Below are 15,589 nucleotides of genomic sequence, written 5' to 3' on the forward strand. Positions count from 1 at the left end.
CCCCTCCTGGGAATCGAACCTGTGACCTCTCGGTACATGGGACTATACTCAACCAACTGAGCCACACCAGCCAGGGCCAGTTTTTGTTTTTATTTATTCAATGTGTTATAATTCATGACCTGTTTTGTGTGTGTGTGTGTGTGTGTGTGTGTGTGTGTGTGTGTGTGTGTTTAACTAAGCTCAACAATGTTTAACAGTGGCTTTATGTTTATGTTTTCACCTTGGGGCAATCTAGTCAACCCTATCATAAAGGAAGTGATCAAATTTCACATCATCAATAAGGGGACAAACGGACACTAAGAGACTCCTAAATGGATGCAGTGGGAAGTATACCATCACCTGGGCAATATTCTGGTCAAAAATGTTTAACCTGAATTGAATCATGAAGAAACAATCAGACAAATCCAGACTGCTGGATAGTCTTTAAATTATCTGGCCTGGGCTCTTCAAAATTTCTAGGTTGTGAAAAAAAAAACAGGAAAGGCAGAGAAAATATTTTAAATTAAAAGTGATATAACCAAATGCAACAGATCTTGGATCAAATAAATTCTATAAATAAATTCTACTTGGGGGGATTTGACTATAAACTATGAGATGATACTTAATGCTTAAAATTTTATGTGTAAGAATGATACTGTGATTATGGAAGAGAAGGTCCATTCTAAGGAGATGGATGATGAAGTGTTTAGGTGTGAAGTGTCAGGATTATTGCGTGTGTGTGTGTGTGTGTGTGTGTGTAGAGAGAGGTGAGTGTGCTCAAATATGACAAAATTGTTATAAGTGAAAAGCACATCAGTGTTAATTTTACTCTTTTTTTAAATTTTCTGAAGGTTTGTAAATTTTCAAAATACAAAGTTGAGGAAAAATTGTTTTTTTCCTTTCTGTTCTTGGAGGAGTCCAATGAAGATCCTAGAATGGGTCTAATGGATTTGTGAGGAAAAAAAGACTAGGAAAAGGAGGGTTTCCAGACACATGGGAGGAGCAAGGCCCATGGTCCTAATTTATTAGGGTAATTAACAGTGATGACTGGAACAGCCTCCAACTTTCCATGGCTTAACACAATAAAAACTTATTTCTTGTTCTAGTAGAGAAAACTGAGACTCTCAGAGGTGAAGTAAAAGCCAAAACCAGAGGCAACCCGAATTCCCACCCACTTTTGTCTCCAAAGCCCATGTTCTTCTCAGCCCAGTACAAGCTCCTGAGGTTAGAATGAGGCTATCAACCCAAATCTGACATTCCTTTTACTCTCCATGATTGGATCAATACTCTATCCTGAGAGGCAGCCTGGGATCCTGAGAATACCTCATTTTAAATATTCTAAATTAAAAGTGATATAACCAAATGCAGTAGATCCAGACCATTCATTCACTTGTTCTACAAATATCCTTTAATACCTTTAACATCCTCAGTACTATTCTAGGATTCAACAGTGAACCAAGTCCCCACTCCCAAGGAGCTTACCTGCTAAGGAGGGAAAGAAACAAGGAGTAAATGAGTAAATAATAAACTGAAGCTATGATAAAAGCTATGAAAAAATAATGAAGCAGGATAAACAGGTATTGAGTGGCAGGGAGGAGGAGGTTCATACAGAGCAGGATTCAGGTACATCTCTGCATATTTGGAGCCCTGAAGGATATAAAGCCTGAACCATTTGAAGGCCTCAGGAAAGTATATTCTAAACTGGGGAAGCAGTAAGTTTAAGGGCCCTGAGGCTGTAACAAATTAGAAGTGATACTGGCACATTAAGGCAAGTGTGGCTGGAGAGGCAGAGAGGTGGGAAATATAGGAGGCAGGTACAAGACAGAGTAAGAAGTAAATAGAGGGTTTTAAGGCAGGGCAGCGATGTGATCTAACTTTCCTTTTAGACCAGGGGTCCTCAAACTACGGCCCGTGGGCCACATGCAAATACAAATATTGTATTGGTTCCCGTTTTGTTTTTTTACTTCAAAATAAGATATGTGCAGTGTGCATAGGAATTTGTTCATAGGTTTTTTTTAAACTATAGTCCGGCCCTCCAATGGTCTGAGGGACAGTGAATTGGCCCCCTGTTTAAAAAGTTTGAGGACCCCTGTTTTAGACCTCTTACAGAATTCTGTGTGGAGAATGCAGCCATCCAGCTGAGAATTGATGGTGGTCCGGTGGTAGCAGTGGGGATTGAGAAGTGGCCAGAGAGAAATGTATTTTGAAGGGAGAGGTACCAGGATGTGCTGATAGATGTGAGATATGAGGGAAAAAGGAAGATGGCTCCTAAGTTTTGGGTCCAAGAAATACTCTGACCAGTCCCACTTGGTTACAGAAACAAAGAAATTTAATGGTAGTGTGGTATGTGCTGCATTGTTGTAAAGCCCATTGTATGATAAAAGTTACATGTTTTTAAATCTTGGAAATAAGAGGACTAGATTCAGTAACTTCTCGATCAGTTCCTCATATTGTTAAAATAGTGTTGATATTTGTTATGAGATCCGTTATGAGACTTCACAAGAACAAAATGAGGTAATATTTGTGAAAAATGCTACTCATATGGTTAAGTCACCTAAAAACCAACTTTAATATTTGTGTGGCACTTTCAAGGTAAAATGTGCTTTCTTGTGCTTGAAGCAATTCAGTGTACTAACAGTTAATATTATGCTAAAAAGCTGGTGGACTGAAATGCCTGTGACCCTATATCCCAAAATATGTTAAATAATCATTAGCCACCAAAGGAGAAGTCTCTCTGTCTTCTTTCCATATCATAGTCTCTCTCTGGAGAGAGAGCTCATGCAAAGAAAAGCAGCCAACCACAGGGTCTACAAGAGCCCTACAGGTGTTGTTTTTGGGCTGTTCCTCCACCCACTCAATGCACTGCAGCCTCTGTGGATTATCTCTCCGTGCCACTTACAAGGGACAGGAACGTCAGGACTCTCCATCTGAAATTCCCAGCCTTCCTTGTTTTAGCAAAAACCAATCTGTTCATCATCAGAACATAATGAAAACATGAGTGTGTGCGTGTGGTTTTTTTAAATGGGGCCAGTGGCTGACTACCAAAAAATAATTACATTTATTAATACAATAGAAAAAGAAAGGGTTACCAATTTCTTAGAAGAAAAATAACATGGACCAGCACCACCTGGTACATGTTACAAGTTTAAATGCCCACATTTGTTGTTCTGAGAGCTCCCACCACACTGCAGATGTTTGATCAAGGACAACCACCATCAGAGCTGCTGTAAGAACACGTCATAGTCAGTTCTTCAAACAGAAGACTGAAAAGATATTCTTCCTGTCTTAGAAGCTCTTGGTGCAGAGAGAACTTACCAGTGTGGAAAACAGTCTTGCTTTTTAATTCAAGAAAAACCATAAATAAATCTATCATTTCCTTCTCTGATACAGTCTGCAGAGTGGTCTGTGAAGAGTCCTTTTCCATTCCTACCACTTTATCTGGGTAAGAGGAGAGGGAAGGGTGGGAAGGTGCCAGTGTCCTGCCAGGCCATTCGGGCGATGTTCTGCTCTCCACGCCTTTCTGCTGGTGGTAGATGGGGGAGGAAGAGGCCGCCCACCAATTACCTCTTCTTGGAGCCATATTTTTTGTGTTCATAGAATAGATCTGTCCTAGAGCTCCCCAAATTGACGGTCTTTGGACAACCATCTCTATCTTTCTCCTGGATGGAGCACTCCTTATAATGATGGGCATCAGAGATTCCAGGGCCTCCTCAGATCACACAGCCCCCTGATAGGAGCCACAGTTACACTCATCACATATGTGCACATAGGAGTCACAGATCACACACTAGCCCCCACATTTTTCACACAGTTTTCTGGCATCAACAGCAGCCTGCTTGCAGCAAAAGATCAAGTCCAAACATCAGCTTTTTAAACTGATAAATTAATTTTAACATGTCAGTCACTGCTGCTGCTTTATTTATTTGCCATTCTTTATTCTTATGCCCTGGAGGGATTTCTTTTTTCCACCTGGGAATACTTAGAACGTTAGCTAGAAATGCTTAACTGATATTTCCTTTCAGGCTCTTCAAATCTTTAAACAAGGAACATTTCAGAAGTGTTCTGCTTTTGGTTGCTGTAGATCCATGTCAGTATTTTATTTTGATAAATTAACAGTTTTGCTTTGCCATGGCCAGTGTGGCTCAGTTGGTTGAGCATTATCCCATGCACTGAAAGGTCTCAGGTTCAATTCCCTGTCAGGGTTGCAGGCTTGATCCCCAGTAGAGACGTTCAGGAGGCAGATGATCAATGTTTCGCTCTCACATTGATGTTTCTCTCCCTTCCTCTCTCTCTAAAAACACAATAAAAATATTTTTTAAAGTTTTGCTTTATTACATATAGATAACAAAGAATAAAATGTATAACAATAATAAATATCAAGGCATGACTATTCACAGCCTCTTTCTTCTCAACTGCTAAGCAATACTTTGCTATTGTCTACCTAACCTTTTCCTCTTCCCTCGGTTTGGGGCTTTATTAGTAGATCAGAGTGAAGGGGTGTGTGGTGTGTGTGTGTGTGTGTGTGTGTGTGTGTGTGTGTGTGTGTGTGTTGGAGGAGAACAGACTAGGAAAGCAGGAGGGAAATACCAAAGAAAGATTGGTAAAATTTACATTGCAAAGAAAGCAATTGACTGATGGAAGAGAATAAATTTGATCTCAGGGAAGAAAGGGGAAATGGCATGAAAGTGCCCAAGTTTCTGAGAAAATATTAGTAAAGATGTTGAGGTATAGCCGCTGTATGGAGGAGGGATGTTGAAATGACAGATAGAAAAGAGCTACTTCATAGTTTTGCTCTAAAGAGTGCATCTGTCCACTACACCCACCACACACACCTAGAGCTTTCTGAAGTGAAGGTTTTACTTGCTTTCAATATTTTAGGAGGACGGTTTTCTCTGAATTTTATATTATGCTAAGACTGGGCCACAAAGGACTGGACAATTCAAACTACCAAAATCTCAGGACACTGGGACACGTTTCCTATTTAGACATTTTCTATAGACATAAATTAGTGACTCCTAATTTTAAGATTAAGATTTTTTAAAAACACATAGGGAAAATATTAAGGGATGATGCATATTCTTTAAAGATGCATTTCTTGAGGTTTTACTCATTTTGTGAAACTTTTGGGAAAACTCTGCTATTAAGCATTTAACATTGCTACTACCCTGAGGCCTTCCTAAAATCAGAAACTCTTTTTCCCACAATCTTCCAGCATTTTTCTTATATCTCTGTTATTATACTCAATTTAATTTGTCTGGCTTGTTTTTTCAAAGAAACTTCTTATTAAAACACCATATGTTGGCCTGGATTTAGTCTTTTCCTCCCACAGATTTACTGAAGTATAATTGACAAAATGTATTTTATATTTCGCATATAATAGTGTATTAAAGTATACAACTTGATGATTTGATATACGGTGTAAAAGGATTCGTACACTTGAGTTAATTAACATCACCTGATAGTTAACTTTTTTGTGTGTGGGGGGGATGCTTCAAATGTATTCTCTTAGCAAATTTCAAGTGTGTTCTACAGTATTATTAACTATGGTCACCATACTGTACATTAGATCTTCAGAACTTACCCATCTTATGCAAAGTTTGTGCCTTTGAGCAATCTCTCCCCATCCTCCCACCTCCCCCAGCTCCTGACAACCGCCAATCTACTCTGTTACTATGAATTTGGCTTTTTTTAGATTCTACATGTAAGGGAAATCATACAGTACTTGTCTTTCTCGGTCTGGCTTATTTCACTTAGCATAATGCCTTCCAGTTTTATCCATGTCATTGCAAATGGCAGGATTTCCCTCTTTTTTGTGGCTGAATAAATTCCATTGTGTGGATATACCACATTTTCTTTATCCATCCATCAACAGACACATAGGTTGTTTCCATGTCTTGGCTACTGTAAATAATGCTGCACTGAACATGACAGGAGAGATATCTCTTCGAGAGAGCAATTTCATTTTTTTGAATATATACCCAAAAGTGGGATTGCTGGATCATATGGTAGTTCTATTTTTAATTTAGTCTGGTTTTATTCTTAATTGTGTGTTGTAAGGTCATTGAAGACAGAGACCAAACCTGACTTATAAAACAATATCATGGCAATTAACAGCACAGGTCTTGAAGTTAGACACAGCTAAGTTTGAATCTTGGCTCTGCCACTCCTTAGTTAAAATACTAAGTCTTTTGTGTGTGTGTGCGGTTGTGGTTGTTGTTGTTCAACCTTGTTTAGTCTCAGTACTCTCATCTGTAATATTGAGGTAACTCCTATTCCTCTCAGGGCAGTCGTGAACATTAAATGAGAAGATGTATGAAAGGGTTTAGAACACACCCAAGTATTCAACCAATGGTAACCAGTACTATGTGTATGCCTACTTTATTATTTGAATTGCTACCACATAGCACAAAAGTCGCTGCTCAGATCTTTGCTAAACAAATCATGGCCAAGATGAGAGAAGAAAACCAAGAAAGGAATCTAGGGCCTGGCACCCTTATTTTATTATTATACCTTTGTTTCTCTCTGTGACCTTAAGATTTGGAGCCCCAGGGTCTGCCATGGAGGTTTGAAGCCTTCTTCTAGTCCAAATGAGCCTTGTTAACGGTGGGGTAGGAGGAAAGAGTTAGTACCAGGGCCTCCTTAGGAGTTCTGAGCCTCTCAGGGGAATTCCAATTCAATCTCTAGTTCCTTCACTCTTCCTGCCCTCCCCCCATGGCATCTCTAGAGAATCTCCTCATGGTGGGAACTTCCAGTGACTAACCTGTAACTTTGTGGGGTCCCCAGGAGTTGGGTGCCCTCTTAAATACCACTTCCTGCATGAAGCACTTCCTGTTTTTCCAGGTCAGAAGGAGTCTCTCCTGTTCTATCACATAGCGCTCATTGTCCTCTTCTAGCGATTAGCTTTACGTCATTACCCCTGTGAATTGCAAGGTCTCTGAGAGCAAAGTCTGGCTCTAGTTCCTGTTTGATCAGCACAGTGAGCTGTACATGGTTCTCAAGTAATGATTGTTTTGCTAAATTATACTGAAGCCGGTCTTGGGGCTGCAGCTCAAGCTGAGCTAAATCCCAGGCCTTGCCCTAAACGTCTAAGGCAGCCGTGGGCAAACTACCACCCGCGGGCCGGATCCGCCCGTTTGAAATGAATAAAACTAAAAAAAAAAAAAAGACCGTACCCTTTTATATAATGATGTTTACTTTGAATTTATATTAGTTCACACAAACACTCCATCCATGCTTTTGTTCCGGCCCTCCGGTCCAGTTTAAGAACCCATTGTGGCCCTCGAGTCAAAAAGTTTGCCCACCCCTGGCTAAGGTGTTATCCTGATCCCCAGAGCTTTAAGATACAAACTTCTGCCACCTCTGAGGGAACACAGCCTCTGGTAAATTAGCAGTTCATTGTTTGATTCACTGTACAGTTCCCAGCAATAGGTTTCAAAAAGCTGGCAGGAATCCAGAAGAGAAATTTTATATAGGGAATAGATAGGGATTTACAAAATGGTAACATCAAACTTTTTCCTCTCTATAATTTAAAGTTGATTTTTTTTTTACACCATCCAACGATTACATAGGAGTGTGGTGGAAACAGCTGAAAACAATCTGAAAGAATGCCGGCTCTATTAGCAGACAGTTTACTTAGTAGTCATATAAAAATAATAAAGTAATAATTTATTTGGTCCTAAATATAATTATTCTGAACCACTCAACATGCACAAAATAATAAATTTTTCATTCTCAATTATTATGACCATAGTCTGCTAAAGTGGCTAGCCAAAAATAATATTTTATAGCTATTATTATGAGTTGTTTATCTTAATTTGGGTGAAATAACATCTCAGAAAAAAAGTTTGCCATCTCAGCAACTTTCTTTTCTCACTCGGCATGGAGAGAAAAAAAAAAATTACCCTTTCAATTTCGTCTTCCCCTGCTTGGACCTCAGTTCTGCTTGAAGAATGCGAACGTGTCTGCTCGCGATTTCATGTAGCTCTTCACGAATTCGGTTAATCTCCTGAAGCCCTCGGCCAGCCCATCCCCGGTGGTGGCACAGCAGGGCTGCACATACCAGTTCCGGTCACTGCAGAGCTTCTTCACCTTGAACAGCCTGGTGATGTCCTCCGCGGTCAGAGCTCCCGGCTTATCTTGTTTATTGGCTAACAGAACCACCGGCACATTTCTCATGTGCTCGTTCTTCAGAATGTGCTCGAACTCCCTCCTGGAGGCTTCCAGCCGCTGCTTGTCCGTGCTGTCCACCACGTACACCAGCCCGTCGGCGCGCTCGCAGTAGCAGCCCCACACGCTCCTCATCTTCTCCTGGCCGCCCACATCCCAGACCGTGAAGGACAGGCTCTTCCCCAGCTCCAGCATCTCCACGTTGAAGCCCACGGTTGGCATGGTCACAATGTCCTTAGCAAGTTTCAGTTTATAAAGGACGGTGGACTTCCCAGCAGAGTCCAGGCCCAGAAGAAGAATTTGGGCTTGCTTGACTTTAGGGCTTTTAGAACTCGACAGACCCATTTCAAGCTTTTCATGAATCCCCTTTCCGCCAGAGACAATGTTTCTTCTCCGGGTCTTGCAGGAAAATGCTAGGAGGAGAGCAGAGAGCAAATGCTTCCCATTGTATGCAGAGAAGAGGAACTTGTGTGTATTTACGCTGTAGCTTATCAGCTTGATTATGGGCAAACAGTGTTTTATTTGCAGTTCCAACCAATCCCGAGGAATCTCTGGTGTGAGTAACCAGCCAATGCCATCGCCGCTCAAGGGGTGAAATAGTTTGTGGGTGAGTCGGACTCAGGAGGGGCCGCCTGGGTGATGCTGCAGCTTGTTTTCCTCCAGGTATTGGAAAGGTAAGGTAACCAGAGGTTCAGACATGCATGGGAGCAAGAGTTGGCGGCAGAATAAAACTTAACTTGACAAGCGGTTTGTAGAACTTCTCCAATTATTTGACCATTTATCTTACCCCAGCAGCAAATAAGTAACCAGCCTTCTGAAGTCATAAAGAGAGGGTTTATCTCATACTTCCCTACGCACTATCTTTAGTACTTTCCCCTTGTCCGGATTACTCAGTAGGAAACTTGAAACCACCCAAGGATGCCTGAACCTTACTCCCATAATCACATAGAGAATCACTTCTTTAATCTTCTAGGCAGAAAATTTACACTATTCATAAGACTAGATTTACAGAGGAGGAAGCTTGTCACACAAACACTTTTAAAATTAAGCACACAGTCTGATTAAAGATGACAAATTGATTTCTTTGGAATCAATATCTTAAAAAATATTTTATTATGTTTATCTCCTCTCTTTCTCAAGATTCCACCAAAATGATGGTGAAATAAAAATAAAAAGAACATGTAAACACATAACAAGAAGGCAGGAGAGTCCATCCAAGGGTGAGGGATTTTAACAAAATTCTGGCAGATGGAATATAGATGGGAGATGAGTGGTAACTGATCCAACAGGATGAAATTGAGGCTTTGGTGCTGGTTACAGAGGGAAGGAGGGAGATGAGGGACTAAAAACATAGGGGGTCAGCTAAAAGTCTGAATCAGGAGCACACACACACACACACACACACACACACACACACCTTTGCTGAGTGACAATTTCAGCAAATGACAAGTTACTCCCTAGGCAAAAATAAAAATAAAAATTGAACGGTTCTTTCTAAAGAAAATTGAATGGCCAAAACCGGTTTGGCTCAGTGGATAGAGCATCGGCCTGCGGACTGAGAGGTCCCGGGTTCGATTCCGGTCAAGGGCATGTGCCTGGGTTGCGGGCACAGGATGTGCAAGAGGCAGCTGATCGATGTTTCTCTCTCATCGATGTTTCTAACTCTCTCTATCTCTCTCCCTTCCTCTCTGTGAAAAATCAATAAAATATATTTAAAAAAAAAAAAAGAAATTGAATGATGTCAGAAAAAGAGACCTCCATGTTTTGGCATTTGGGAGTTTTCACATTTTAATGCCTAACTGAACATTCAAGTAACCTATAGCCATCCTGGCAGTTGGCAAACATTGCTCATATACACAGAGTTTCCAATCAGCTTTTCAGCACTTAGAGATGTCTATATTTAATATTTAAAATGCCTTTAATGTGAATGAGGGAAAGACCAAGATAGAAATAAGAACACTTAAAGAAAGTTTAAACAGAGTTAGTGCAGGGAACAGAAGAAAATAAGTGTTAATCAACATTTCTAAAGATTTGAAAAGATATTGCATCCATAAAACAGTAAATGGATGCTATTAAAAAGGCCACTCAAAAAACAAAACTTTTGAAAATTAAAAACATGACTTCCAAATTTTAAATAAAGATCAATAATAGGTTGGAAGGAAATAGTTTAGAAAGTAGAAGATAGAAAATATGAAAGAAAAGATAGGAGTTGTAGAGGATCAATCCAGAAGTTTCAATGTCTGACATAGTTCTTTATTCCAGAGGGAATAGAAAAATGCAAAAGAGGAAATTCTCAAAAAAAATAATATGACTATTTTCCAAACTGAAAGATGAACTGTCCAGATTGAAAGGCTTCCCTCAATGCTTAGCAAGTTGCTTTTCAAAACAGCTTATACCAAGGCATATAATATACATACTTTATTTTTATGAAAACTAAAATCTTATTGTCTTAATTAAGTAGACTATTCTGAATGCAATAAGTACACTTATGAAGAAATTATTTTAACCTTTTAAAGAAACATCTTAACCAACTCACTGTATCTCAGAAAACATAATATTTTCATTCATTTATTCATCCCTCTAGTCATTCACTCAACAACTATACATATTGATTGCCTACTTTGTGAACCACCATGCTAGAGTCCAGGGAATCTAGATAAATTAGGTCTGCCCTTAGGAGGCTTTCATTGGAGAGAAGGTAAAAAAAATGTGAATAAATAAAAATAATACAAACTAAAAAAATTATAAATTCTAATAAGAAAAGAAAAGCTAAAGTATTCTGGATATTGAAAGATTATTTCTGGATGGAGGCATTAGGGAAATCACCTAGACAAGATTAAAAATTGAACAGAGCCTTGTGAAGATGTGGTGGGGGGAGGGCAGTAATTAAAGAGATGGTCTGTGTGAACAAGGTCTCAGAAATGGGAAAATATAACATGTCTGGGGAAAACAACAGGAATGCACAGCACACACACATGTATTTTTTTCCTACAAACTTCTTTAACTATTATGAGAAAACAAATCTAGATTGTAGGACATGTTACAAGGCAACAGACCTGGACTCTTCAAAGTATGTCCATATCATAAAAGATAGAAAAGAGGAGAGGAAGAATATTCTAAATTAAAAGATAACATGATTCCTAAATAGATTATGTTTATCTTTGATTGGATTCTTTGTCCAAAAAAAATGATTAAAGAAAGTATGACAATTGAGGACATTTGATTATGAACTGTATATTAGATGCTGTTATTTATCAATGATAAATGTCTTGTGTACAGGGATGGTATTGTGGTTATATAAGAGATGTTCTTGTTCTAAAGAGACACCTGATAAAGTACTTAGAGGTGATATCAGCAAGTTAATTTCAATTGATTCAGCAAACACACATAAAGAGAGAGCACTCACAGAAATATGGTAAAAATTAATAACTGGTGGAATTAAGTTGGGGTATTGGGTGTTCATTGTACTATTTTGTAACTCTCCTGTAGATTTGAAAATTTTCAAAATAACATCTTGAAAAAAGGAATTTCATGAAATGAGCTAATCAAATTAGACTGCAGCCTGAAGTAATGTAGAGATATAATTCAGCTTACACCTGTGATAAGACTGTATTTCCAAAGGTGAATTTAGGAACCCTGACTACACTACCACTTGAGCTCTTCCCAATTCCATATTTTCAATAAATTACCTTTTTAAATGTTTAAGATTTATTTTTTATTAAACTTGATATATTCTTTATGAGACCCTCTGTTGGTATGTATATGCCTTCACTCTGTTTTTTAATTTGACCAATTTGTGCCTTATTTTCAGGATAGCCAAACAAATGAGAGGTCAAGTTCTAGATGAATATTACACCCAAATGAAAAGATAATTCTTCTGTGAAAGGGAGTAAAATAACTTCTTTTCCATGCTAATTTTCATTTAAAAAGTCTACAAATATTTCAACATCCTTTCCTATTGTCCCACAACATTTATGGATTCATTTGTCCCAGCCAAACCTGAGGGAATCAGCAAGGTATTTGTTTTCTGTAAATCATTCTGAGATTATGCAAAAAGGTAGAATTGGGAGAGAGTTACTGGCAGGCTCTGAGTAGCACAGGAAATTTGCTTTAAAATACAGGAATGAAAGAAACATTTTCTTTAATTTCTTACCATGGAAATGGGAGGCAAATAGACCTAAATTAGAAACTCAACCATGTACTGACCAAGTAAAGATATAGAAACATATCTCTTGGAAGAAAATGGCAACTTATTCCATTATCATTATTTTTCACAGATAAAAAAGAAAGAATCAGGATGTGGTCATGCGACTTGCTTAGCTTATGCAGACTTCAAATATACCCTGTTTTTTTCTACAAGAACTATTTTACCAGGCTTTAAAAAAATAAACTTTTGGAAAATTGAAGTAGCATATATACATAGAAAAATGCAAAAATCATAAATATGCAACCACCACTGAAGCTAGGCTACATTTTTAATTTTCCATTTTTTGTTGCAAGCGAAAATTCCAGGCTTCAAATGTTTCTACACCAGTTGTCAGAAATATACTCTGTTCTCAAACATGTGATGTGAACAACAGGTACTCATTATCATAGTCGAGATTCTCTGATGCTATGAAGAATGATATCTTCCAACCTTCAAAGCTTTTCCAAATGCTGTTTTTCCAAGACAGAACCTACCCTTTTATCCACATCCCCAATGACAGAGAACTCTTTTGGTCATATGAGTAGACCACTGGGTCTGAATTCAAATCTAGCCTCTGGCACTTACTAAGCTTTGAATGGTGATAAAATCAAGACTATTGTGATAATTACTTATAGTATTACATAAAATAAATGTGAAAACACATTTCACCGAACCTGGCACATGATTGATAAAAACTTTCTTTCTCTCAGAAGTTTTGTATATTAGCTAATATTTAAAAATACCTGCAATTTTCAAATTGTTAATTTGATAATTATCATCAGTGTATTATTCCCCCAGAATAAATTACTGTGTGCTGGACTTCTTTCCCAGCACCCCAACATTTTTATTCCCCCTGCCCCAAATAAGATTAAAATGAACAAGGAGATGATAGAACAGCAAAGGGGCAGTGAGGGCCATCTGGAACTTGGGAGGGGCAGCCCCACTCTTCCTTGGTTAAAAATGATATATTATAATTTATAGATAGTATCCTCTGAGTGTCTGCCCAGCCAGCAACCAAAGAACTGGGTGGTGCAACCTGACCACCTTACCTTAATTGGGGTTTTTTTTTTCACTTCAGCTAAAAAAATTATGCAAATCACGGGTTTTCATGGGTCTCCATTCTTTATAGTTTCTCATTTTTCTTCCAACTCATGATAAATCTGTGATTATTCAATCGACATTTACTGAGTGGAACCCACTAAGTGGCAAGCCCTGTCTATCTGCTGTGTTCAGAATAACAGAGTTCACCCTTTAAGAAGTAACTGAAGGTTAAACTATTTTTTTAAGTCTTTCAAAATAACACTATACACAACCTTGCTATTTTAAAAAATAAAAATTTCATTTAAAAACAATATTTAATTCCTGGCTGGTTTTGCTCAGTGGATAGAGCATCAGCCTGCAGACTGGAAGGTCCTAGGTTCAATTCCGGTCAAGGGCATATGCCTGGGTTGCGGGCTCGGTCCCCAGTAGGGGGCGTGCAGGAGGCAGTCGATCAATGATTCTCTCTCATCATTGATGTTTCTATCTCTCTCTACCTCTCCCTTCCTCTCTGAAATCAACAAAAATATATTTTGAAAAACAATATTTAAACAAACTCAAGTCATCTGAGACTTCAAAAATCTAATGTGATTATGAATTTCACTTTTGCCTATATTCTTCCTGTCCTAGTTTATGTACATATATAATTTTGACATGCTTCATTCATCAAACTTGTATTGAGCATGTAATATGTCTGGATATAATGAAGACACTGGTGATATGGATATAATCCAGCTAGTCTCCATTTTCAAGGAACTAATAGTCTAAGAAGGAGACAGACACTAACATGGCAGAGATATTGCTATCAGTAAGGTAATAAACTTTAAGGAAGCACAGAAGTCATCAAAAAGAAAGGTGAAATAGCAAGTTGTGTCCAGGAAACTGGAAGCAGTTTCCCAACTGTGGAGTTGTCGTGTGTGGTGACAGAGGAATAAGAGGAGAGGGGGCTGCAGGTCTGTGTCAAGCAAGCATGGCTCATGCATGGGGTGTTCACATCCTTTATCATCCAAACTTGGACAGTTTTAAAGTGGAAGGGTACTTACGGTGAGTATGTCAGAAAGCAGGACAGTCCTGAGAAAACTAGGCTCTGTGGGCACCCTACCAGAGGCCCCCTGAGACTTGCCTGGCTTCATGAGAGGAGGAAGCTGGAGCTAGTGTCAGGAGGAAAGATTAGAGTGCCATGTCCGCATAGCGTCTTCTAAGTATGTCCACTGCCACTCACTGGCATTCTCCTTTCTGGTCTTTCTAGAGGATAAACCAAGAAGTCAAAGTCGTAAGAGGACACAGTGGATAATAAAATCTACTTGATGTAGTTATTACTTCATACTGCCTCCAAGGAGAATGGACAGCAATGTGGAGGGAGTGGTTAGGATTCAGGTCATTCGGTTCTCTCTCTTCACCCTCTTACCTCCTTGCTCTATCATTTATCCTCTCAATTAATTTCTTTCCCCGTTCTTCTCTTCTATCTGTTTGGGTTAGGTCTGTGAAATGCTAGAGTAGTGGCCAGGAACAAAGTAATGAACTGTTATTATGTATTATAGCCTAGGTGAACAAGTTTCTCACTTCACAAATTGGGTTTGTTTTTCATTATGATTTCCTATACCCAGAGCCAGCAAAAGAGCCTTTCTTAAGTTCTTCAAGTTCCCTTCCCACTAGCCCCCGCTGTCCCTGTCCCCAGCTCTAAACCATGAGGTTATAGAGGGAAATAGTGTCAACATTCTCCTGGGTGTTTGCATCAATTAGATTGAAAATAAATTCAAAAATTCTGCTCAAACCTGTAACATGGGTAAAGAGCATCAAGATATTCCATATGAGCTTCAAAGTTCCATTTTAAAATAAAATGGTCCTTAATATGGTCAAAATGGAAAACTCATCTTGTGCCATTTTAATGCATCCTAATTACATTTGTTAGAAGTATGTAAATAAAATACTGTGTTTCAGAGATCGCTAGTACTCATATAAGCAACAAATTTTATTTTTGCCTTCCTCTTTTCTTTCTTATTTTTTAAAAAATAATTCCTTCCTATGATAAGTGCGAAAGTAAAAATGTTGAGCACAAAAATATTACTTAATATGACTCAGGTCTCACTTTCTTAATGGATGTGAATAAAGTATATGACCAAGTTTAATACTTGTATAAATAATTATCCATATACTAATATACCCAAATAACAATTTTTTTAAAATATACTTTATTGATTTTTTACAGAGAGGAAGGGA

The 15,589-nt window shown here is 38.5% G+C and overlaps 1 protein-coding gene and 1 pseudogene across 1 annotated transcript; both read right to left on the reverse strand.

The window, feature by feature from the left end:
- Positions 1 to 3,539: 3,539 nt before the first annotated feature.
- Positions 3,540 to 3,838, reverse strand: LOC102442617 (annotated as a pseudogene).
- Positions 3,839 to 7,709: 3,871 nt separating this feature from the next.
- Positions 7,710 to 8,858, reverse strand: ARL14 (ADP ribosylation factor like GTPase 14). Its single transcript, XM_023744007.1, has one exon. It carries the CDS (start codon positions 8,488 to 8,490, stop codon positions 7,912 to 7,914), a length of 579 nt encoding a protein of 192 aa, XP_023599775.1. The 5' UTR covers positions 8,491 to 8,858; the 3' UTR covers positions 7,710 to 7,911.
- Positions 8,859 to 15,589: the final 6,731 nt, after the last annotated feature.

Source organism: Myotis lucifugus, unplaced genomic scaffold, assembly GCF_000147115.1.
Source record: "Myotis lucifugus unplaced genomic scaffold, Myoluc2.0 scaffold_423, whole genome shotgun sequence".
In the NCBI taxonomy this organism is placed as follows: Eukaryota; Metazoa; Chordata; class Mammalia; order Chiroptera; family Vespertilionidae; genus Myotis; species Myotis lucifugus.

Excerpts from the sequence above, each read along its gene's own strand:
- ARL14 (XM_023744007.1), bottom strand. The coding sequence starts at position 8,490 with ATGGGTCTGTCGAGTTCTAAAAGCCCTAAAGTCAAGCAAGCCCAAATT.